Genomic DNA, 26,249 nt, shown 5'->3' on the forward strand with positions numbered 1-26,249 from the left:
CTGCACCTGGCGGTGCGGGACCTGAGGGCTCAGGGAGTGGTGGTTCCGGTGCCTCATCGGGACAGATTTCGGGGGTTTTATTCCAATCTGTTCACCGTGCCCAGAAAGGAGGGCAAGGTTCGTCCGATTCTGGACTTGAAAGCTCTGAACCGCTCTGTGCGGGTTCGCAAGTTCCGCATGGAATCCCTGCGCTCGGTGGTGGCTGCCCTGGTTCCGGGGGAATTCATGGCCTCCATCGATTTGAAGGATGCGTATCTTCACATCCCCATATTCGAGGGTCATCAGAGATACCTTCGATTTGCCATTGCGGAGGATCACTACCAGTTCGTGGCGTTGCCCTTTGGGCTCGCCTCGGCTCCGCGGGTCTTCACCAAGGTGCTTGCACCGGTTCTGGCATTATTGAGGGCCCAGGGCATTTCTGTCCTGGGGTATCTGGACGACATTCTGATTCGGTCTGCGACCAGTCAGGGTCTGGAGAAGGACCTGTCTGTCACGATGCAAACTCTGCAGGAGTTCGGTTGGACGATAAATGTTCCAAAGTCGACACTGAGTCCGTCGGTTCGTCTTCCCTATCTGGGAATGATACTGGACTCGGTGCAGGCGAAGGTCTTCCTGCCGGAAGACAAACTCAGGACTCTTCAGGAGGAAGTCAGGTCCCTCGGGGACGTTCCGAACTCGTCTCTGCGGACGTGTATGAGATGTCTGGGATTGATGGTCTCGGCTTTCGAGGCGATTCCTTTCGCGCAGTTTCACACGCGGGGTCTCAAGGCGGAGATCTTGTCCAAGTGGGACGGGCGACCTCAATCTCTGGATCTTCAGATCTCGTTGAGTCATCGCACCAGGGAAAACCTTCTGTGGTGGCTCCAGTCCCCGTTGGTGTCCGGGGGCAAGTCGTTTCGTCTGATCTCGTGGACGATAATCACCACGGATGCCAGCCTGTCGGGCTGGGGTGGTGTTCTGGGCGTTCTGTCCGCCCAGGGGACCTGGTCGGAGGGGGAGTCTTCCCTCCCGATCAACATTCTGGAATTGCGTGCGATAAGGCTCTGTCTTCATCGCTGGACGGACCGGCTGCAGGGCTGCCCGGTTCGGGTGCAGACGGACAATGCCACGGCGGTGGCCTACATCAACCACCAAGGGGGCACCAGGAGTGCCCGAGCGGCTCGAGAAGTGGCCGACATTCTGTCTTGGGCCGAGACTCATGTCCCGGCGATAACGGCGGTTCACATTCCGGGAGTGGAGAACTGGCAGGCGGACTATCTGAGTCGCCAGACCCTGGATCAGGGGGAATGGTCTCTCCATCCGGCTGTCTTCCAGATGTTGTGCGCGAAGTGGGGTCTTCCAGATGTGGACCTGTTCGCGTCTCGTCTCAACTACAAGGTGAAGAGGTTCGTGGCAAGGACGTGCGACCCTCGGGCAGACGCGTCGGACGCGTTAGTGGCCCCGTGGCATCAGTACAGGCTGATGTACGCGTTTCCACCGATTCAGTTGCTGTCCCGGTTCCTTCGCAGGTTACACTCGGAACGCAGCACGGTGATTCTTGTGGCACCGGACTGGCCTCGCCGGTCCTGGTACGCAGACCTCGTGAATCTGGCGGTCGACGCCCCCTGGCGTCTGCCTCTTCGGGACGATCTACTGTCTCAAGGACCGATTTACCATCCTGCTTTGCAGTCGCTGGCTTTGACGGCCTGGCTGTTGAGACCGAGGTCCTGAAGGAGAAGGGTCTCTCTCCAGAGGTTGTTCATACCTTGATCAACGCGAGGAAGTCTTCCTCGGGAAAGGTTTATTACCGTACTTGGAAGGCCTATTTTGCCTGGTGTGAGTCCAGGGGGTTTTCACCCCGCACGTACTCGGTTTCCCGTGTGCTGTCTTTCCTTCAGACGGGTGTCGATCAGCGTTTGGCGCTGGCTACGATAAAGGGTCAGGTGTCTGCGCTGGCCGTTCTGTTTCAACGTCCCGTGGCTTCCAACTCCTTGGTTGGCACTTTTATTCAGGGTGTGCGGCATCTGGTTCCTCCTAGGAGGGATCCTTTGCCCCCTTGGGACTTGAATCTAGTCCTATCTGTGTTACAACGTGCTCCTTTTGAACAGATCAGGGAGATCTCGTTGTCTATGTTGTCCAAAAAGGTCGCCTTTTTGGTGGCGATCACTTCGGCTCGCAGAGTGTCGGAACTGGCGGCTTTGTCCTGCAAGTCTCCGTACCTGGTTGTTCATTTGGATAAGGTGGTCTTGCGACCTAATCCTTCTTTTCTGCCGAAACGAGTTTCGGAATTCCATCTTAACGAGGATATTGTTTTGCCTTCGTTGTGCACGAAGCCTAAACATCCAAAGGAGGTGAGATTGCATTCTCTGGATGTTGTTCGGGCGATTAGGGTTTACCTTAAATCGACTGAGTCTTTTCGAAAGACGGACTCCTTGTTTGTTCTTCCAGAGGGTCCTCGGAAGGGCATGGCGGCTTCCGCCTCTACCATTGCCAAATGGATCAGGCAGACCATTGAACAGGCCTATGCCTTGCAGGGGAAGGTTCCCCCTGTGCCTGTGAAGGCGCACTCTACTAGATCTCTGAGTACGTCTTGGGCCTGTCGTCATGGGGCTTCTGTAGCCCAGGTGTGTAAGGCGGCGACTTGGTCGACCGTACACACTTTCACAAAATTCTACAAAGTAGATGTTCAGGCATCGGCGGATGCTTCCTTTGGCCGCAAGGTTCTTAGTGCGGCTGTTCCCTAGGGTCCCTTGTTGGGGACTCCTGGCTGTTGGGATAAGTTTTGTATCCCCTGTTTTTTTGTCTTTTCCTGGGTTGTTGCTCCTGTTGAGCACTTATTTTTGCTGTTGCCCAGCTGGTTTCCTTCCTTTGATAAGGTTCCTTTCTTTGATGTGGAGACTGCGTTGCCTTTCGGCGCGGATGCGTTTCCCACCCCTCATGTTTGCACTGCTTTGGGACGTCCCCATATGTGACGAATATGAAGAGGCGGCGACTGTCGGAGGACGTAAGAGAAAACGGAATTTTTGTAAAATCTTACCTGTAAAATTCCTTTCTCTGAGTCCTCCGACAGTCGCCGCCCCCGCCCCTCTTTTGGGGTTTGAATGTATACTCTACTGCTATTCCACTAAAACTGAGATATGGTTGCAGGAAGTAGGAGGGTATTGACTGAGGGGACCACCCCTTGAGGGTGGGATATGTTAAAGCTTTATTGTTAACATATTCTGTTGCCTAGCTACTCCTTCGGAGCAAAGTCTAATACCCCATATGTGACGAATATGAAGAGGCGGCGACTGTCGGAGGACTCAGAGAAAGGAATTTTACAGGTAAGATTTTACAAAAATTCCGTTTTTTACCTTACACGTGTACTATGTTTGTTTTACAGGCAAAGTAGCATAAAATAGGATCAAGTAGATTTTTATTTTCAGTGTATCCTTAAATTCTATAATTATTTAGCTCTACAGGTGCATCTCATAAAATTAGAATATCATCAAAAAGTTAATTTATTTCAGTAATTCAATTCAAACGGTGAAACTCATATATTTTATATTGATGCATTTCACCCAGAGTGATATATTTCAAGTATTAGTTTCTTTTAATTTTGAGAATGATGGCTTACAGCTTGTGAAATCCCAAAATTCAGTATCTCAGAAAATTAGATAATTACATAAGACCAATAAAGAAAAGGATTTTGAATACAGAAATGTGAGCTTACTGAAAAGTATGTCCATGTACAGTATATTATGCACTCAATACTTAGTGGGGGCTCCTTTTGCATGAATAACTGCATCAGTGCGATGTGGCAGGGAGGCAATCAGCCTGTGGTACTGCTGAGGTGTTATGGAAGCCTAGGTTGCTTTGAAAGCGGCTTTCAGCTCCTCTGCATTGTTGGGTCTGGTGTCTCTAATCTTTCTCTTGACAATACCCCACAGATTCTCTATGGGGTTTTAGGTCAGGTGAGATTGCTGGACAATCAAGCACAATGATACCATGATCATTAAACCAGGTTTCTCTATCGCTCATTGACAGACGTAGTCTTCTTGATTCTCAAGAGCTGGGTTATGTTGTCTCCGCAGGAGTAGGACTAGGCAGAATGACAAAACGTTCTGGCTCCACCTTAGGGGCAGTCCCTGAGGGTATATCCTCCCTCTCTCTGCTACAGGGAATCAGTTTTTTTCTGTCTAGTCAGGAGTAAGGACCTAAGTTCCTTGCTGGGATCTTTTGGTCCTGGCAAGACTTTTTTTCTTTAAGAAAAAGACATTTTTTAGGTAGTTTTCTCCAGTGTTTTTTCCTGTGAGATCTTCAAGCAAAAATGCCGGACTGGGCGACACTTGTGGTCACCCCAGCCGGCCTACGAGCGCGCGCAGACCATGGCATTGCGCTTGGTCGGCCGCGACATATTCAAGTAAGTATGCGGGGCCGGGCGACGGGCTGGATGTTGAGATCCAGTGGTCACCCCGGTTTCTGCCTAAGAGCGCGTGCAGACCAGTGCGCTGAGTCGGCCGCGACGGAGTCCCAGTAAAGGGACTGACTTTGCGAGTTAAAAGCTCGCTTTGACGCCAGGTACCAGAGAGTCGAGGCGTCCACAAACCCCCACCCCGGTGGAGAGGGTATTGTGAAGAGAGGGTGCCTGTCGGTTCGGTATGGTGAGTAAACGTTCCCTTTTTTCCTCATTATGAGGCAGTATATATTATGGGCCCCTCCATATATGGTCAGTATATATCTGATACTTACAAGTCCCCCTTGTAATACAGCATGTGTTTGTGGGAAGTGGACTTGGTTCAAGAGCTAACACTCTACCCAGCAGACTGTAACATTACAGCAGACATAGGAGGTATAATCCTACCTTATGTGCAGTGTATCTCTGTAGATCCATATGTCACCTCTTAGCAGAGTGCAGGTGGATGTGCTGGGAAGACGATATCGGCGGTCCGCCGCCATTTTGCCGTAGACCGAATGCATGTATGTCCTCAGGTCACGCCGGCCGCCATGTTTTTAGAGTCTTATGTCTCTTCTATGGGGGCGGCCATGTTTTGTGAGCCCAGCTACCTCGTGGAGGGCTGGGAACGCCGGAAGGCGTACACAGGGGGCGGAGCCACGCCTTCTGCCCGGGAAAAAGCAAACGGCTCCTTCCAGTCTGTGTAAGACAGACGCTGACTGCAGTTTGTTGGAAACTGCACTGCATCGGTTGGTGAGCCTTGGGGGTCCCTTTCTCTCTCTCTCTGGGATCGAGAAGCAGGTACTCTGAGGGGCGCTATTGCGCTAGGGGGAGACACACAAAAAAAAAAAAAGAAAAAGTTTTTTTGTTTTTGCTGGCAAAGGTGTCCTGTATTAACATGGACCCTGCCACTCCTGTATCTCCTCCGGATCCCCTCGAGGGGTCTGCGGGATCCTCCAGCACCCCATTGACAATTGAATCTTTGTCAGCTATTATTGAAACTTTTGTGTCCCGGGTGGAAGTGGCTTGTCAGGGACAGGGCGCAAGAAAGCGACCCCCGCCTAACCCCTTATTATCTGAAACTTCGGATTCAGACTCTGAGCCTATTTCTGCAGTTGCAGGTACTTCATCTGGTATTGGTGTCTCGGGTCCTGTCTCTTCAGACAGTGAGGAGGATGTTTCGGCATCCGCCATAGCCCGAGAGGAAGCGTTGGTAAACGCACTCATTGTATCTGTTCAAGAGACTTTAAGGTTACAGGGTATTCCATCAGAAATAGCTGAAACTGAGATCCCTTTTGGGACTAAAAAGCGCATCAAAGTGGCGAAGGTTTTTCCATTGCCCAAATGTTTTGGCAATCCAATCGAAGAAGAATGGCGTCTGCCAAAACGCACTTTTAATATTTCTAAACGCATTGACAGGCGTTATCCGTTTGAGGAAACCCTTATTAAGAAATGGACAGAACCACCTGTGGTGGATTCACCTATTGCTAGATTGAATAAAGCCACGGTTATTCCTTTAGAAGACGCTCCGTCTTTTAAAGATCCAGTGGATCGCAAGATAGAAGCTATGTCTCGCACCATGTTTTCCTTGATTGGATCAGCTTTCAGACCAATAATTGCTATTGGTCTGGTTTCGCAGGCTGTAACTGAATGGACCAAGTGGTTACGCCGGGACTTAGAAGAAGTCCCTCAGGCGGTATCAGATTTGTTGGAACAAATGATACAGGGGTTACAGTTTGTATGTGATGCGGCGTTAAGACGCCACTCCATTAATGGCGCGAGCATCAGTCTCAGCAGTGGTTCTCAGGCGTACACTGTGGCTAAAAGGTTGGTTAGCCGACCAAGGTTCCAAAAAAGCATTGGCTAATATCCCCTTTTCAGGAGAGCGTCTATTTGGAGCCAACTTAGATGAGATCATTAAGGATCTCACCGGTGGAAAAAGCACCTTTTTACCGCAAAATTTTAAAGGTAGAGGAACTCGTCAAAGACGAGGGCCTTCTTTTTCTGCTCACAAGAGGTTTTTTCGTCCAGCGGGTGAAAAAACTAAGTCCTCCAAAGCTCCTACAGGAGGCGTCAGGGGTCGTTGGTCGGGCAAGCAAAAGCCCGCCCCCTCCAGACCTGAAGATAAACCATCCAAAGCCTGAAGGTGCGCCCCCACCCATAACTGGGGTGGGGGGACGTCTTCGCCGGTTCCCGGATCCATGGCTTTCCAGAATCCCGGACAAATGGGTTTGCGAAGTCATTAGGTCAGGGTACAAGATCGAGTTTCGATCTCTCCCACCGGCGCGATTCTTCCCTTCCAATATCCGACTATCCGCAGATCGTTTAGAAGATCTGCGGAGAGCAGTCACAGATTTACTACAACAAGGAGTGGTAGTCCACGTTCCTTGGACAGAACGGTTTCAAGGGTTTTATTCAAACCTGTTTACAATACCCAGGAAAGAGGGCAAAGTGCGTCCAATTCTGGACTTAAGAGCACTCAATTCTTTCGTCAACATAAGAAGATTCAGAATGGAGTCCATTCGCACGGTAGCAGCCTTCCTGCATCCAGGGGATGTCCTAGCGTCCATAGACATCAAGGACGCCTATCTTCACATTCCCATTTTCGCAGGACATCAGCGTTTTCTACGCTTTTCCGTAGAGGAGAACCACTATCAGTTTGTGGCGTTACCTTTCGGTCTCGCCACGGCTCCGCGGGTCTTCACAAAGGTGTTGGCCCCAATGTTGGCACTTCTGCGCCAAAGAGGTATATCGATTCTAGGTTACCTAGACGATCTTCTGCTTCATGCAGAGTCTCCTCAGACCTTGCTACAAAACATAGAAATTACTATGATTTCTTTACAGGAATTCGGGTGGCTGGTGAACCAGCAAAAGTCATTTCTGGTTCCCACCCAGAGGCTCGAATATCTGGATCTAATTCTAGACACAATCAGGACAAGTTTTTCTTCCGGTAGGGAAACTCCGAAAGATTCAATCAGCAGTCCAGTTGTTACTGTCCAACAGCTGGTCTTCCCTTCGGACTTGCATGAGGGTTCTGGGGTTGATGGTGGCTTCATTCGAAGCAGTCCCATTTGCCCAGTCCCATACCCGAATTCTTCAGCAAGAGATTCTTCTCAGATGGAATCGGAATCCGGAATCCCTGGACAATCAGATACGATTGAGCAAACAGACCAGAGAGTCTCTGGTTTGGTGGCTTCGGTCTCCAATGCTCAGCCAGGGAAAGTCATTTCTGCCAATATATTGGACGATAGTGACCACGGATGCCAGTCTATCCGGATGGGGAGGAATTCTTGGTCAGTTATCTGTCCAGGGACTTTGGTCCCCGGAAGAATCCAGGTCACCGATAAATGTATTGGAACTGAGAGCGATCAGACTTTGTCTGATTCACTGGACCGAGCAGCTCCAGGGCAGCCCGGTTCGGATCCAGTCGGACAATGCCACGGCCGTGGCTTATGTCAATCATCAGGGGGGCACCAAGAGTGTCCGAGCGGCCAAAGAAGTGGCTTGCATTCTTCGCTGGGCGGAACGATTTGTTCCAGCAATCCCTGCGGTGTTCATTCCGGGGGTGGAGAATTGGCAGGCAGATTATCTCAGCCGTCAGACCCTGGATCAGGGGGAATGGTCCCTCCATCCAGACGTTTTCCACCAGTTGTGCCTACGGTGGGGCACCCCGGATGTGGATCTGTTGGCATCACGATTCAACAGGAAAGTTCAGAGATTCGTGGCTCGCTCCCGCGATCCTCTAGCAGAAACCGCAGACGCACTGATCGCCCCGTGGGGGCAATACCAGCTAATATATGCCTTCCCTCCTCTCGCGTTACTGCCAAGACTTCTTCGCAGGGTAGAGGAGGAAGGAATCCCAGTAATCCTGGTAGCTCCGGACTGGCCTCGTCGAGCTTGGTACGCCGACATGGTCAGACTGGTGGCGGACGTCCCGTGGAGACTTCCTCTCAGGGAGGATCTACTGTCTCAGGGACCGATCTTCCATCCTGCTTTACGATCGCTGGCTTTAACGGCCTGGCTATTGAGACCCAGGTGCTGAAGGACAAAGGTTTGTCAGCTTCAGTTATTCCTACTCTAGTTGAAGCAAGGAAAGCGACTTCCAGAAAGATTTATCATCGCACATGGAAGTCCTACATTGCATGGTGTGAACCTTTGGGGTTCCGTCCTCGGTCTTATTCGATTAGTCGAATATTGGCTTTTCTGCAACAAGGGGTTGAGCAGAAACTGGCCTTGAGTACTATCAAGGGTCAGGTCTCAGCATTAGCCATCTTCTTTCAGAAGCCTTTGGCTACTCATTCCTTGGTGCGGAATTTCATCCAGGGGGTGCGACATCTGGCTCCGCCAGTGCACGCGCCGTTACCCCCCTGGGATCTTAATTTAGTGTTGTCGGTTCTTCAGAAACCTCCCTTTGAAGATATTAGGGAGATTCCTCTACCCACGTTGTCCCAGAAGGTGGCCTTCTTGGTGGCTATTACTTCTGCACGCAGGGTGTCAGAACTGGCCGCATTATCTTGTCGTTCACCATATCTGGTGGTTCATAGAGATAAGGTGGTTCTTCGTCCGAATCCATCCTTCCTACCAAAAGTGGTTTCAGAATTTCATCTGAATGAAGAAATTGTATTACCTTCCCTGTGTCCTAAGCCCAGTCATCCTCGGGAATTTGCTTTGCACTCCTTGGATGTGGTCCGGGCGATCAGGGTATACTTGAAAACGACAGACTCGTTTCGCAAGACGGATTCACTTTTTGTGATCCCAGATGGACCCAAAAAGGGGTTGCCTGCATCTGCCGCGACCATTTCCAGATGGATCAGACAGACGGTAGTGCAGGCTTATTCTATTAAGGGTCGGGAGCCCCCGTTCCCTGTTAAGGTGCACTCCACTCGGGCACTTAGTGCGTCATGGGCCTTTCGCCATCAGGCGTCAGTGGTCCAGGTGTGCAAGGCGGCTACCTGGTCGTCGGTGCATACCTTCTCTAAACATTATAAAGTTGATGTAATGGCATCGTCTGATGCCTCATTTGGCCGCAAGGTTTTGCAGGCCGCAATTTGAGGAGACCAGTGGTCTACCTCGAGGGTTTTTTTCCGTTGGAAAATTTTTCTTTAGCCTCATTCTTTGTTTATAATGAGCCTTTAAAACTTCTAGTTTGGCACCGGTTGGGCCTTCTAGATTGGATTTGATTTTGTCAATCCCACCCCTCATTTGTGGCACTGCTTCTGGATGTCCCAGCTCTTGAGAATCAAGAAGACTACGTCTGTCAATGAGCGATAGAGAAAAATGGATTTTTGTAAGAACTTACCGTAAAATCCTTTTCTCTTAAGCTCATTGACAGACGTAGTACCCGCCCCTCTATCATTGAGTTGGGTTGGGTTAAATTCTCTGTACTGCTTTAAACAGAACTGATTCCCTGTAGCAGAGAGAGGGAGGATATACCCTCAGGGACTGCCCCTAAGGTGGAGCCAGAACGTTTTGTCATTCTGCCTAGTCCTACTCCTGCGGAGACAACATAACCCAGCTCTTGAGAATCAAGAAGACTACGTCTGTCAATGAGCTTAAGAGAAAAGGATTTTACGGTAAGTTCTTACAAAAATCCATTTATTGTTCATTTTGGTAATGTGGGCAGGTGCCAAGTTCTGCTGTAAAATGAAATCCACATCTCCATAAAGCTGGTCAGCAGAGGGAAGTGCTCCAGAATTTCCTACTAGAGGACTGCACTAACTTTGGAATTGATATAACACAGTGGTCCACCACCAGCAGATGACATTGCTCCCCGAATCCCCATGGACACAATCCTTTATAATATAAAGGAAAACTCGTATATGATGAGTTTTTTTTTTTTCCCCTATATACTCGTCTGCTTTTGAAACCTGTTTTATAGCATTTATATATATTGTGCCAGCTTCAAAACTTTTTTAAACAAATAAAGGTGATAAGTAGTGCATCCACCTGACTGTTTAACTACTTAAAGTGGTTCTAAAGGCTCAAGTTTTTTTATCTTCATGCATTCTATGCATGAAGGTAAAAAAACCTGTGTGCAGTAGCCTCCCAGCCCTCCTAATTCAGTCAGTGAGCCAATAAGAAGAGAGAAAGGACGGGGCCCAGCCACATCTATGTTTCTGAATGGACACATTGAGCAGTGGCTCGGGAGCCCCAAAAACAAGCTGTTTGCCCTGGAAGCACTTGGCAGGTGGGTTGAGACAGGAGCTCTGGCGGGGGACCCGTGAAGAGGATCGGTCTGCTCTGTTCAATACCATTGCACAGAGCAGGTAAGTATAAAATGTTTGTTATAATAAAAAAAAAAAACTTGACTGTAATATCACTTTAAGTCCCCAGACCTTTTTCTCCCTAAATCCCCTTGAGTCCTAGAGTATTTTTTTCATTTTTGTGAGATTTCTGTTCTACACATTGTATCTTTTAGGTTTAGTGTACCCCAACATATTGTCCATTTTTTTTAATAGATGGAGCTTTACATTTATAGGAAATATTAAGTTACATACTTTTTTTTTTTTGGATATAAATAGTAAAAAATTATATTTTTTTTTAAGAATGCATGTAGAATAGGAAGTGGGAACTTTTAAGGTGCCAAACAAAGATAATAAGGACTGCTAATTAAAATAATATCTTAATAAAAAGTAGCAAAATGGTAAAAACTCAGTACAGGGGGAAGACATGGCTTGGGTAAATTGTTAACCTAGGTTAGATTAACAAGAGCATCAATTAGCAACTTTTTACAGGTTTACGATCCCTAAAAATTCAAATTCATTGTGTTCACCTACATGAGCAATTGAGATTTGTGCAGTGAACACAAATTTTTATTGAGATCATTCTAACGTATGTGTTAAGAGATGGAGATTAATTTTGGGAGGGAATATTTTTATTTATTTAAAGAAACGAAATATATATCTGGTGTGTATATATGTAAGTATATACAGTACTGCTCAAAAAAATTAAAGGAACACTTTGAAAACACATCAGATCTCAATGAGGAAAAAAATCATGCTGGATGCTGCCACATTGTTTGATGGAAATGAAAATTATCAACCTGAACAACCCGAAAATCAAATCAAAAAATCAAAAAATGATGCAGCAGGCTAGTCCATTTTGCTGAAATTTAATTGCAGAAACTCTAAATGGTACTTGGTAGTTTGTGCGGCCCCCCGTGTGCAGATGGTGTTCTGGGGTTTTTCCTCCCAGATCTGGACTAGGGCATCACTGAGCTCCTGAACAGACCGAGGTGCAACCTGGCAGCGTTGGATGGACCGAAACATAATGTCCCAGAGGTGTTCTATTGGGTTTAGGTCAGGCGAGCCTGGGGACCATTTAGTGGTATCAATTCCCTAATTTTCTCGGAACTGGCTGCATACTCTGGCCACATGAGGCCGGGCATTGTCGTGCACCAGGAGGAACCTAGGTCACACTGCACCAGCATAGGGTCTGACAATAGGTCCAAGGATTTCATCATGATACCGAATGGCAGACAGGGTGCCATTGTCTAGCCTGTAGAGGTCTGTGCATCCCTCCATGGATATGCCTCCCCAGACTATCACTAACCTGCCACCAAACCAGTCAAGCTGAATGATGTTACAGGCAGCATAACGTTCTCTACTCCGACCCGCTCACGTCTGTCGCATGTGCTTCGGGGGAACTTGCTCTCATCTGTGAAAAGCACAGGTCACCAGCGGTGGACCTGCCATATATAGTATTCAATGGCAAATGCCAATCTAGTTTCACATTGCTGGGCAGTGAGCACAGAACCCACTGGAGGACATCGGGCCCTCAGGCCACCCTCATGAAGTCTGTTTCTGATTGGTCAAAAACATTCACACCAGTGGCCTGCTGGAGGTAATTTTTTAGGGCTCTGGCAGTGCTCATCCTGTGCCTCTTGCACAAAGGATCCAATACCAGTCCTTCTATGGCCCTGTCCAGCTCTCCTGGTATCTCCTCCATGCTCTTAGAGACTGTGCTGGGAGACCAAGCAAACCTTGTGGCAATTGCATATATTGAGGTGACATCCTGGAAGAGTTGGCTATCCTGTGCAACCTCTATAGGGTCCAGGTATTGCCTCATGCTACCAGTAGTGACACTGACCCTAGCCAAATGCAAAACTAGTGAAAAACAGTCACAAAAGATGAGTGGGGGACAAAAATGTCAGTGGCCTCCACCTGTAAAACCATTCCTGTTTTGGAGGTTGTCTCATTGTTGCCCATCCAGTGCACCTGTTGTTAATTTCATTAACATCAAAGCAGCTGAAACTGATTAACAACCCCCTCTGGTACTTAACTGATCAGATCATTATCCTGGGAGTTTAATTGGCTTGATGCTTATACTCTGATTAAAAGTGTTCCTTTAATTTTTTGAGCAGTGTGTGTGTGTGTGTATGTATGTATGTATGTGTTGAAAAGTCAAAAAAAGGTGTGCAAATCAATAAGTAGAAGCAGCACTAGAGAAATATGTAAATTAAGTGAAAGTGGATAGTAATGCGCTTAAATAGTAAACCAACAATATTAATATGTAAAACAATCAAATCTTGTAGGTGCAAAAATAGTGCACAAAATTGGAGGACTTCAGAATCATATGTAAACAAAATACAGTTCATCAATTAAAGTCCATAATCAAACATGTGCAAATAATATGTTCAGTGGTGAGTCCACATTTAAATGGTGACTGTGTTCAAATTCTAACGTAGTGAATGGCCTCTTACCATGTGTTAAGCCCCGTACACACGTACCGATCGTCGGCCGAACGATCAGCCGTCATTTGTCCAGGGCTGTCGTGTCTGTTGAAAACTGCAAAAGACTGCACACGAATTTTGTTGGCCAACAACAGCCGACTGCAGAAGCGATGTCATGCGATGGTTAACTTTCCGTGTGTTTTTTTCTTTTCTGAGCATGCCCAGTCTTGCAAATCTGCTGTCTGTCGGCCAAAATCTGTACAGACTGGCGAACAATCGGCCGTTCTGGTGTTGGCCTACAAAAATTTTAATGCCTGCACGACAGAGTCTGTTTGGCCAAAAATGCACTGTCGGCTGTCGGAAGCTTCATACTAACAAGCCTACAATCGGCCGATCGGTCGGCGGCCGAATATTTGCGGCCGACAATCGGTACGTGTGTACGGGGCTTTAGACAAAACAGAGCCTCTAACTAAACTTGACAATCTGATAATAAAATAACGCCCAGTGATAAAGATGGACTCTTACCAGAGATGGAGGTAAAAACTTCAAGCAAAGTAGGTAGATGATCCCGTGTTAGCAGGACTGAAGAGGTAGAGCACTCTCCTTGAGGATCCTCCATCCATCCACCCACAGCATCCAGAAAAAAAACTTGCTGGGCTCAAGATGAAATGGCCCAAAGATGCATTCCCCAAAGGAAAGAAAGGGACTAATAGTGCATTACCCTTTAATGTATGTGTGTGTGTATGTATATATATATATATATATGTATGTATGTGTGTATATATATATATATATATATATATATATATATATATAAATATTTTTTTACACTTAATTTTCTTCATAGTTTCTCTGTATTTTCTGTAATAGATTAATTCACATAGTTTTCTAATCTACCTAAATGAGAAAATATACCACATTTGGCCATTAGATGAAGATGACAATCGTAGAAAATAAAATTACAGAAAATTAATCAGGGCTGCACGAATGTGCATGTCAATTATCCAGCGACCGTTTTTTAAATGGATCTCATAAAGTTTACATTTGCTTCTACAGCATGCTCCTATGGAGTGAATCTGAAGGAGCAACAGAAGTCCAGGAAGTGATCATTTGTTCTGTCCCCTGTCAGTGACCGCTGGCAATACCTGCACTAGTAACGATGCATGCAGGAAGCACGGTCAAGGGAGGACGTCAATAGACACCCTCCTGGAAATATCCGACCGCGTTGTAGCTGTCATATGGCTATAGTGTGGTGGTGAAGAGGCTAAGAATCTTTGGTTTCTGTACGCCAAAAAGGCTGTGTGTCCTCTATTCCCTTAATCCTGATTTTCTTGAGGATATTATTGAGGACCCTAATTTTGTAGCAGAGGCTGCAAATTATTTTTCTATCCCTGCATTTTTTGAGGTACAAGCTTTGTCAAATGCTTTCTGCTATGGAAACACTAGGTGATGTGGTGGGCAATAGTCTTTCCCTAACAACACATGACTCACCACAGCCTAAGCAAGCCTCAGCAAGCCTCAGCATTAAAACAACTCAAAGACTCTTCCAATACAAGCACAAATTATTTGTGTATTTTTTGAGGAGCAGCCCAAATCCTTGTCCTATGGAGAATTCTCTGAAAATCTCTGTACAATTTCCTTTAAATATACTAGAATTTTGGGATAGAAAGACACACCTGAACAATCCATTACATTTGTATCAAATTTACTACTTAGCTAATAGGAGATCTAAAGGAGATTGTATAGGAAGTGTGTGAAAGGTGGTATTGTAATAAGGGAGGTGTTATCCAGACTGGTGAACACACCCTATCACACACTCTTCCCTGTTACAAGAAGGAAGGCTTCTTTGAGATGGCTTACAGGAAGTGAATGCTGAGTAGAATCTACAGGAAGTGATGAAATCTGAAAATCATTTAAAAAATTCAAATAAACTGACAAGATTTCAAACCTCCCATGGATAAGGGAAGTGAGCGAAAAGCACATGGGGATAGCTGGGCCAGAAATGCCATTGGAAAACACTTCAATTTATTATGAAAAATGAAATTCTGCCCAAAAAGGGGAACTTTATCCTTTAAACCAGCCCGAGTACGAATGCACCCTAAGAAGACATGTGCTGTTCTGGTAGTGGAACCTGCCTTTTCAGTTCTCCATTAATACCTTATAGTTCCTATTAAGGGTGCTCTTTGTTTACAGATTCTGTTGATAAATGACTGGAAGCACTCTTAAAGACCCGTTGTCCCTGCAGGCCCCTCCTGGCAGCCAGTGTTTGCTGCTGTGTTCATTTCCCAGACTATTGCTGACTTAATAGGACATATAAATAAAGCACATAAACCTTTCTTTGAGGACCCTGCTGTCTTAAAACAAATACAGCTGTAGCCCTCAGCATTGTAGCATTGTTTTTTTTTTTTTTTTAGTTGAGGTTAGTAGAATTTGCTTCATCTTGGCAGAAAGGTGCTTTTACCTACTAGAAGAAACCCAAGTACACCAAGCCTGCCCAGAAGCCCTGTTCAGAATAAAGGTCCGTTCCCCACTCTTAGGAGTAGGGGAGCATCTGTTGGCATTTGCACCAGTCTGGATTCAGGAAACACTGGTCCTCTGAATCCAACCGGCCATTTAAAAGGGGTAAAATGGAGTTTCCGTCTCTGTCCCCTCATCATTTTTTGCTTTCCCAAATGCCAGCTCCAGACCAAACTCACATTTACGCTTTCTGCATTCTCCTGTGGGAAAACAACACTTAAAAATTTTAGCACTACCCTTCGGGCTCTCTTCTTCACCCAGAATGTACACAAATGTGTTTGCCCTCCTGCCTTTTTTATGAACCCAATGCATTTGTCACAGTTTACCTTGACAACCTTCTACTGAAGGACTAGTAGCCACAAATCCAAAGGATGATTCAGTTCCTTTATAATTTATGAATCGTTGTCTCTATAATGCACCTTCCAAAGTCTGCTGTCCGGCCCTCACACTGTTTGGATTACCTGAGTCTTATCTTGGACACAGCCCAAACCAGAGTTTTCCTTCCAGAGAAGATTACTTCCATAAGGTCCCACACGAGAACTTTTAGGTCAAAACTACTACCCTCAGTTCGCTTCTGCATGAGGGTTCAGGGTTTTCCTGGTAGCCACATTCTAGGCCGTTCTGTTTGCCTAGTTTCTCTCTTCAATCCAACATGCTAGTGACATGGAAAAAACAATCTGATCATTTGTAGTGGATCTCCAGTCCTGCCTTGGAGTTGGGAAAGTCCTTCTTTCATATGTCCTGGAAGGTAGGGAGGGAGTTTACAGTTCTATGACTCTAGGGAACTTGGTACTCACAGGAATTGAAACTTCCTATCAACATTCTAGAACCAAGGGAACTTGGTACTCACAGGAGTTGAAACTTACCATCAACATTCTAGAACCAAGATCTTTACAACACTGGACCTGTCTTCTGCATTGTCACTCAGTCAGGGTGCAATCAGACAATGTCATAACATTGGCCTACATAAACCATGAGAGAAGTGCTATAAGTCATTCCCTCTCTTACATAATGTACATAATGGGTGGTGGAACCAACAATATCTAATTGCACCATCTAAGCCAGGGCATCATCCCAAATATAATATACAGCAAAAGTTCAAGTAGAAAGGGATTCTACAGATATGCCACCAGGCCCATATATATGAACCAATTTTCACCAAAAAAATTATAACAACGTTATTTTTTTGCCCAAAAACCCTGAAAATCATCGTACACATAAATATATAAAGATAAAACATAAATAGCCAGGAGTCAGCGTCCAAAATGAATTGCGTTGGTCCACGAGTTTCGTGGATTGTCTGGTTTCCTCTGGATCTAGGGTGCTATCAGCACAGTGATTATAACTCCCAATTATCTTTTTATTGTTTATTTAAATTAAAAATGTGGTTTTAATTTTATTGGATTACCTTTCTATTTAAACATTTTGCTCAGAAGTCAGGCTGCCCTAAAAGAAACAAGTCTGATATTCTTATGGGCCAGAACTTACATTCCTGCTCTCTCAGCTATCCACATACCAGGAGTGGACAATTGTAAGACAGGTCAAGACCAGGGATCCTCTGGCCTTAGCAGTGGACGTTCTGGTGACTCCTTGGATTCAAGCTGGTTTATGCCTTTCCATTGATGAAGATCTTCCCTCGACTTTTGCACAAGATATACGAGGAAAGATTTTGGTGACTGTCATTGCACCAAATTGGCCCAGAAGAATGTGACACACTGACAGGCTCAGACTTCTGGCAGACAAGCTTTGGCTTCTTCCAAACAGACCAGACTTACTGGCCCAAGGCTCCCTGTTTCATCCAGTTTCCTTGCTTCCCGCGGTGGTTATCAGACTTCCACCTTAGCGAATATATAATTATTCCATCTTTGTGCCCTACTCCAAAGAACCCCAAAGAAATTCCCTTTTCATAGCCTGGACATAGGCTGATGGCTATATATACATACTTGGAAGCATGCATTTTTTATTATATGTAGACAAATGGAATTTTTAAAAAATACATTCATCACTTACCTGCAATATGTATTTACCACTTGCTGGCCAGCCGCCGTAGTTATACTGCGGCAGGTCGGCTCTGTTACACAAACAACATACATATACATCGCTTCGTGTAACAGTTAGTCTGGGCGCGTGTGCGCCGCCAGAGGCTTACACAGATTGGCTTGAGGGGGGCAATCAGCAGGTCCGGCGGATGCGATGTCCACCGGGCACCCACGATTGATCCCCATGGGGACAGAGTGGCAGTGTGCCTGTTGCCATATGGAGTTTAGGCGTAATCTACCTTACCGTGTTGTGAGGATGAGGAGTTATGCATAAATCTCCTATAATAATTGTAAATAGATGGATGTAAATATTTTTCAAGATATTGAGTATTGATTTCAAATGGATAAGTATGTTTGAAATGCATGCCTGGGAAACCTAGGAGGGGTCTGCTATTTACACTGATAAACAAACGGTAGTACAGCCCGTAATTATGTTCCCTTTCCCCAGACATTACGGGGCCAGAAAATAATTGATAATCTTCCATGACAGGTCATTCCTTTTATATAGCCCTCTACTTCAAAGACTGTGTCTTTAGATATGTAATGAAGTTGGTTGGCTGTCCAAGGATGGACAATTTGGCCCAGGAGATGACCTAACATGATTAATCCCCACCCAGAGAGGAGGGCTATCGAGAGGCTGAGTCATGCTAAATATAGGGTACACCAATCAGAATGGCTCTGAGCAAGGCGAGATGGGTCTATATTAATATAGCTGAGGAGAGAAATCACTCTCTGGCAAGCAGACTAGGATGAAGATACTGGGGATGGTAAATATAGACTATAGCAGGGGTAATGAATTAAAATTCAAGGAGGTCCGTTCGCTAAAATTTTCTTTGGGCCGAGGTCCGAATCTGAAGTCTGAGCTATGACTCAGAAAGATGGGCAAAACAAAAACGTGTCCATCAGCGTTGCTCTTAACATAAAATATGCCCATTTGAGTGCCCCCTAACATAAAATGTGTCCATCAGCGTGCCCCTTAACATAAAATAAGGAGCACGCTGATGGGCACATTTTATGTTAGGGGGCACTCTGATGGGCACATTTTATGTTAGGGGGCACGCTGATGGGCACATTTTATGTTAGGGGGCACTCTGATGGGCACATTTTGTTAGGGGGCACACTGATGGGCAAAACAAAACGTGTCCATCAGTGTTGCTCTTAACATAAAATATGTCCATTAAAGTGCCCCTTAACATAAAATGTGCCCATCAGAGTGCCCCCTAACATAAAATGTGCCCATCAGCGTGACCCTTAGCATAAAATTTGCCCATCAGCGTGCCCCCTAGCATAAAATGTGCCCATCGGCGTGACCCTTAGCATAAAATTTGCCCATCAGCATGCCCCTTAACATAAAATATGCCCATCAGTGTGACCCTAACATAAAATAAGGGGAACGCTGATGGGCACATTTTATGTAAGGGGGCACTTTGATGGGCACATTTTATGTTAGGGGGCATTCTGATGGGCACATTTTATGTTAGGGGCACTTTGATGGGCACATTTTATGTTAGGCGGCATTCTGATGGGCATATTTTATGTTAAGGGGAACTCTAATGGGCATATTTTATGTTAAGAGCAACGCTGATGGACACGTTTTGTTTTGCCCATCAGCGTGCCCCTTAACATAAAATGTTCCCATTAGAGTGCCCCTTAACATAAAATGTTCCCATTAGAGTGCCCCTTAACATAAAATGTTCCCATTAGAGTGCCCCTTAACATATGGGGCACTCTAATGGGAACATTTTATGTTAAGGGGCACTCTAATGGGAACATTTTATGTTAAGGGGCACGCTGATGGGCAAAACAAAACGTAACAAAACAAACGTGTCCATCAGCGTTGCTCTTAACATAAAATATGCCCATTAGAGTTCCCCTTAACATAAAATATGCCTATTAGAGTGCCCCTTAACATAAAATTTGCCCATCAGCGTGACCCTTAACATAAAATAAGGCGCACGCTGATGGGCACATTTTATGCTAGGGGGGACTCTAATAGGCATATTTTATGGGGCACTCTAATGGACACAAATGTGTGCCCCTTAACAAAATATGCCCATCAGTCTGCATTTTATAAAAATGTGCCCCACATACCTTTGGGAGCAGAAAATGCGGGAGCCAGGAGCAGCGAACATCAGAGGGGCAGGGCGTGCTCGCGGCTAGGCTGAGTGTCAGAGTCAGGAGCCGCAGTTAGGAGCAGGGGGGCGGGGCCCGCTCGTGACGTCACGCCCCAACTCACGGCTGGCTGGGAGGAAGCCGAAGAAAGAAGCAGGGGGCGGGGCCCGCTCGTGACGTCACGCCCCAACTCGCGGCTGGCTGGGAGGGAGCCGAAGAAAGAAGCAGGGGGCGGGGCGCACACACGTAATGTCACTGGTTGCTGGGACACCCGCGGTCCCAGCAAACTAATAACTACTTACAGTGGCGGCCTGACGGGTCCGGGCGGAAGCATCGTGCGGGCCGCTCCTGGACCGCGGGCCGCCATTTAGTGACGGCTGGACTATAGTAAATATAGACTCTCACACTTAGAATGTATACATGCTTTTTCTCTTTAGTGTTTGAATACACACTGCAGGCATCATGCCTGAAGTGAAAAGGTAACTTAACTCCATGCTCAATACGTACATGGTAATGTAAATAGGGCTATTGTGGGTAATTTGTTAAAAACCTTGAAAGCCAGGAGATCTGTACTAACAATGTGTTGTAAATACTGTTTAGTGTGTAATTTGTATATATGTATATATATATTATGTAACCCATTCAATAAATGTGTATTGCTGATTGAACTACCTCTTTTGTGTAAAGAGCTCTCTGCATCTAGATGTGTATAGGTGCATGCTACGAAAATAATTGGGGTGTATGCACAGGTACACAGAACAAAAGGCAACAAAATGGCGACCATGAAGGGACATAAAATTGGTGGTCTCTTTCAGCAATATCTCAGAGGGTGCAATATTTACAAAAGGCACACTAAGGAAGGGTTTCATTTGGATGCTAAAAATGTATATGCTTAATATAGAAATGGGCTATAATTAATAGCTGTGTTGTACAGCGTGTAATCAATAGGGAGCCTATTGTTAATTTACTGAGTAACACATAACTTTAGGGGTATACAGTAAGCCAAAAGCTAAATATAGTAAAGAATTTGTACTCGAAGAGTCCAGAGGCATTAGAATGAGATTAAGGCTGCAATCACACTTGAGCGTAGCGTTTTCGTGCGTTTTTTTTTTTTACCACGATTTTTACCACAATTTTTACCGTGATTTTTAGGCTTTTTTTTTTTTTTTTTTTTTTTTTACGAGCATTTTGCTTTTTTTTTTTTTGTTTTGAACAAACATACCACTTCATTTCTCTGTAAAAAGAGAAAGGTGTAGGGCAAAGGTTTTGGAGAGCCAGCACCAAATCTGTACATTTTTTTATTAATTTTTTTTTATCTTTATTTCCTTTTTTTTCTAATATCATTTTTTTTTATTTTAATTTTTACATATTTGTTTATTATTGATTTTATTTTTAATTTTTTTATTCTAATTTTTTTGGTAACTATTTCTCTTTCTTTCCTTTATCACCTTAATTTGTAGGGTGATTCCATATTTTTGGTTTTTGCTATAAAAAAAAAAAAAAGAGGGGAGTATGGGGAACATTATAGTGACAACATTGAAATATTGGTATAGCATATTAAAGCTTCCCTAGAGCATTGTGTTTATGGGCCAGTTCACAACAGTTTTGTATCCCTTCCACCATGGAATAATTGTGTTGTATACATTTATTGAAGCTCCCTCTTGTCATTTAGCTATTACCAACTATGGCAATAGGAACAATAACACCAGGTTTTGGGCAACAGTCACTCAACAATTGTTTTTTTTTGTACATGGTACACAAAGTCCGCTCTACAGCTCAAATATGTGGCAGTCATCACATGTAGTCAGTTTTTTTTCTTTCTCTCCAAATTAAAATCATTTGTCAATTTTCTTTGGTGCCATGATTAAGTTCAAAGAGCATCGCTTGCATATCATATAGATATACTGGGACTTGTGAGACTCATAGTGATTGGCAAATAGCTGACCTGGTATAGTACAATTGTACTTAAAAGTAATGTAATTTAGTTTAGTGATTCCCGAAGCCACGAGTAACTGGTGACATCACACTTATCTGCATTCTGACATTACGTCATTTTGTCTGCTTGGTTGACACTGCCTACTCTGTTCGGAGCCTGCTAAAGGAATGACCTCTGTCTCACAGCCTGCCAAAAGGCATGACTCCTACAGTAGCTACATATGCTAGCAAAGGACGAAACTACGTGCACATTTGTGCGGCACCAGCGAAGAGCCCACCGGGGTTTGGATAACTGAACACAGTTTCAGTAAACGGAGTCAGTGGTGAGTTGCGGGTAGCAACAGAACCCCCTGGAGACTTGAAGGGTCACACACCACACAGTGGTAACCAGCAGAAGGCAGGGCAGAGTTATCTGCAGGCATATGACAATGGATGAATAAAGGGGGTGATGAAAATCTAGAAGCACCTGGCTGAAGGGGGTAACCATTCAAATTGATAAACATTTCAATGAAAAAGGGTCTCACTATAAGGTCACAGTAAATCTATAGCAAGGCTAAACAAAGGTCCTTACTACTCAAAATTACAAGATAAGCAGTCATTTGAATGCACATGTCGGAAAAGTACACGTGTTTATCTCCCTACCTTTGTCCACAATAATAAAGTATAATCACAGAAAGCCAGGAAAGCTGGTCCATAGCCTTATACGGAATACGCTTTCTCCATTTGGAATCTCCATGGAAGGCCGTCCCAGAAGCAAGAGCAACGGGACCAGATTTGCATTATGGACTTTCATACTATTATTATTGGACTATTGAGAACTCTTATCCTCATTTTTTTTTTTGTGTGGTTTGGACTCTTAGTATTTTTTTTTTTCCTTCCATCATTATGGAGGTATTACATCCAGAACAAGTAATGAACTGCTGACACTGAGATCCAGGAATGTAGGTCTGTAGAGACGGAGAGTTCATAGAGTTTTTTTTTTTTTTTTCAACTAGTTTTATTTCAGATAGAGTGACAAACGCTCAAAAGGAGATTACACCTAAACTATTATGTTATGTGGGGCCTTTGCTTTCTGCAGGCCCCAAGCGGGCATCTGTTGCCATATGGAGTTTAGGCGTAATCTACCTTACCGTGTTGTGAGGATGAGGAGTTATGCATAAATCTCCTATAATAATTGTAAATAGATGGATGTAAATATTTTTTTCAAGATATTGAGTATTGATTTCAAATGGATAAGTATGTTTGAAATGCATGCCTGGGAAACCTAGGAGGGGTCTGCTATTTACACTGATAAACAAATGGTAGTACAGCCCGTAATTATGTTCCCTTTCCCCAGACATTACGGGGCCAGAAAATAATTGATAATCTTCCATGACAGGTCATTCCTTTATATAGCCCTCTACTTCAAAGACTGTGTCTTTAGATATGTAATGAAGTTGGTTGGCTGTCCAAGGATGGACAATTTGGCCCAGGAGATGACCTAACATGATTAATCCCCACCCAGAGAGGAGGGCTATCGAGAGGCTGAGTCATGCTAAATATAGGGTACACCAATCAGAATGGCTCTGAGCAAGGCGAGATGGGTCTATATTAATATAGCTGAGGAGAGAAATCACTCTCTGGCAAGCAGACTAGGATGAAGATACTGGGGATGGTAAATATAGACTATACCTCTCACACTTAGAATGTATACATGCTTTTTCTCTTTAGTGTTTGAATACACACTGCAGGCACCATGCCTGAAGTGAAAAGGTAACTTAACTCCATGCTCAATACGTACATGGTAATGTAAATAGGGCTATTGTGGGTAATTTGTTAAAAACCTTGAAAGCCAGGAGATCTGTACTAACAATGTGTTGTAAATACTGTTTAGTGTGTAATTTGTATATATGTATATATATATTATGTAACCCATTCAATAAATGTGTATTGCTGATTGAACTACCTCTTTTGTGTAAAGAGCTCTCTGCATCTAGATGTGTATAGGTGCATGCTACGAAAATAATTGGGGTGTATGCACAGGTACACAGAACAAAAGGCAACAGTGCCGATGTAAATTTCTGTCTGCGATGAACACAGGGATCCCCTGTTGCTCCTATTAAGGAACACAGATTTCTGTATTCATCCAGTGAGGCCATCCCCTACACATTTAGAAAGCACCCCCTAGGCACACATTTAACCCTTTGAGCACTCCTGGTGTGAACTCCTTTTCTGCCAGTGTCAGTACAGTAACAGTGCATATTTTTAGCACTGATTACTGTAGTAATGTCACTGGTCCCCCCAAAAGTGTCAAAAATGTTGGGTGTCCGATCTGTCTGCCCCAATGTCACAGTCCTGCTAAAAATCACTGATCACCGCCATTACTATTAAAAAAAAAAAATAAAAAATAAAAATGACATAAATCTTTCTCCTAGTTTGTAGACGCGGTAACTTTTGCACAAACCAATCAATATACACTTATTGGGATTTTTTTTTACCAAAAATTTGTAGCAGAAAACATATTGGCCTAAAATTGGATTTTTACATTTTTTTATTGGGAATGTTTGATAGCAAAATGTAAATATATATATATATATATATATATATTAGAATTGTCTGTCTTTTTTTGTTTATGGCGCAAAAAATAAAAATCTCAGAGGTGATCAAATACCACCAAAAGAAAGCTCTGTTTGTGGGTAAAAAAGGACATCAATTTTATTTAAGTACAGCATCGCACGACCGTGTAATTGTCAGTTAAAGTAATGCGGTGCCGTATCGCAAAAAATTACCTGGTCAATAAGGCGGTAAAACCTTTCGGTCCTTCAGTGGTTAAACGTCCCTCAGCACAATATCAATACATTGTTGCCTCAGCACTGCATTTAACAGTGGCCTGGTCAGATAAAGTAGGTGAGAATTAATGAACATGGCTTCTGATCATGTAATCATTTATTCGTAGTTATCACGTGACATTGTTTACAAACAAGTCGGTTATAGCTGGCTGAACTATTATTATTATTAAGTTATAGAGTCAAGTTACCACGCACTGCTAAATTTGGCTTTGACATCCAGGCAGTAATTACTCTTGGGAACAAAATGATTAAATTAGAACTATAATCAATACTTTTTATTTTGAAAGGGAGGGTTAATAATCCCTGTTGTGTTTTTTTTTTTTTTTTCGCCATCTGTATCCCATTACAGAGATTTCACTTCCTCTCCCATAGCCAAACAGGAAGTGAGAGGAAATCCCTCCAAATTAAGGGAATTCATTGGGGACCCCTAGGTCTCCTGAACTAGTGTCCCCAATGGAACATTTCCCTTCAATTACTTTTCTGGGGACAACCCAAAATTTGGGATTTTCTTTTACTTTCACTTTCAATGATAATAGTAAGCAGGAAAAATACGGAGGGTGCATCTCCATAATGGGGGCACAGACAGCAATAAAAACCTGACAGGAGTTGTAATTTTTGTTTCCATTTTCCAGTATAGGTGCACAGTCTACTGTATGTTATATGGGCCACCCGATATATATTGACCAAACAGGCACAAATTTGATAGTAGGGGTAATACTTGCTAATTCTCTTTTAACTTGTCAAATTCACACATCAAGCTTTTAAAACAAATATTAAGCGTAATATGGACCTAATAAAAGGTCCTTAGTTAAATTTGAAAAGTGTATTCTCTTATGTCCTTTATTTTGCTCTAATCCTAGAAATGATTTGGAAATCTTAATACCAAAGTAGACTTTGGTATATTACTTAGTTTTACTTGCTCTTCTCTGTTTTACTTAGACACTTGGATGATTGTTTAGATGCAATTGACATTTTGCTTCTGCCAGGATATAAACATTAGCATAAGGATTTTTACATTTCTTCTGTAGCTGAAATATTGGTATGTGTACAGTATCAGAGCAGTAAAAGCAGAGATATGGTACTACAGGGTCCCATCTTGTATCCTTTGAGTTTTTTTTCAATCGTTACTTGAAAAGGAGAATAAATGTTACACAGAACTGAGAACTTAGTTATCTTAATCCTGGAGAGCTTTCATTCTTTAAATGCGATGTTATTTTTAGTATTTCAGACTAACAGTCTGGCTTTGTCTGTTTTAGAGCACAACTTGGGCTGAAAATAATGATAAAAGACCACAAAGAACAAAGAGCTGGAGACTTCCCCTGGGTAAACCTCCTTCTAGGTCTCTTATGACAGTAGTTAAACATCAAGCAAGTGATGAAGGTATGCTGTTTATAGCTTTCCATGTACAAGAGTGCACAGAGTGTTTTTATTTTTTTGTTCAATTTTCCATTTCTCACTGCATATAACTATTTCAATCAGTTGATTGCAATTAATGGTGCCATAGTCCTGTTTGTAATCTTCTCTTGTCACCTTTGTGGAAAAAAAAAAAGATATAACAATGTTCTCAATTACTGGGCTACAGTAGGTGGTAAAATCTAGCTGGTTTCTACTGGAATTGTTTAAAGGGAAAGTGTAATGTTTTCACAGGTATGTAGCCTTGTTTTCCATACGCAATACAGTACATAACTACATGTAATTTTATGTTAAACATAACCATAACATAACTCCGTATT

At 44.0% G+C, this 26,249-nt stretch overlaps 1 protein-coding gene across 1 annotated transcript in view; it reads left to right on the top strand.

Moving 5' to 3' along the window:
* The window catches only part of KDM4C (lysine demethylase 4C), a gene marked incomplete at its 5' end in the record, with an annotated part of 705,351 nt that overhangs the window by 375,378 nt on the left and 303,724 nt on the right, over positions 1-26,249 (top strand). Inside the window, one exon of the mRNA XM_082265152.1 lies at positions 25,773-25,896. Within this exon, the coding sequence (XP_082121278.1) occupies positions 25,773-25,896 (124 nt within the window). The remainder of the gene's footprint in view (positions 1-25,772; positions 25,897-26,249) is intronic.

This window comes from Pelophylax lessonae (assembly GCF_965119305.1).
Source record: "Pelophylax lessonae genome assembly, chromosome: 1".
Lineage (NCBI taxonomy): Eukaryota > Metazoa > Chordata > Amphibia > Anura > Ranidae > Pelophylax > Pelophylax lessonae.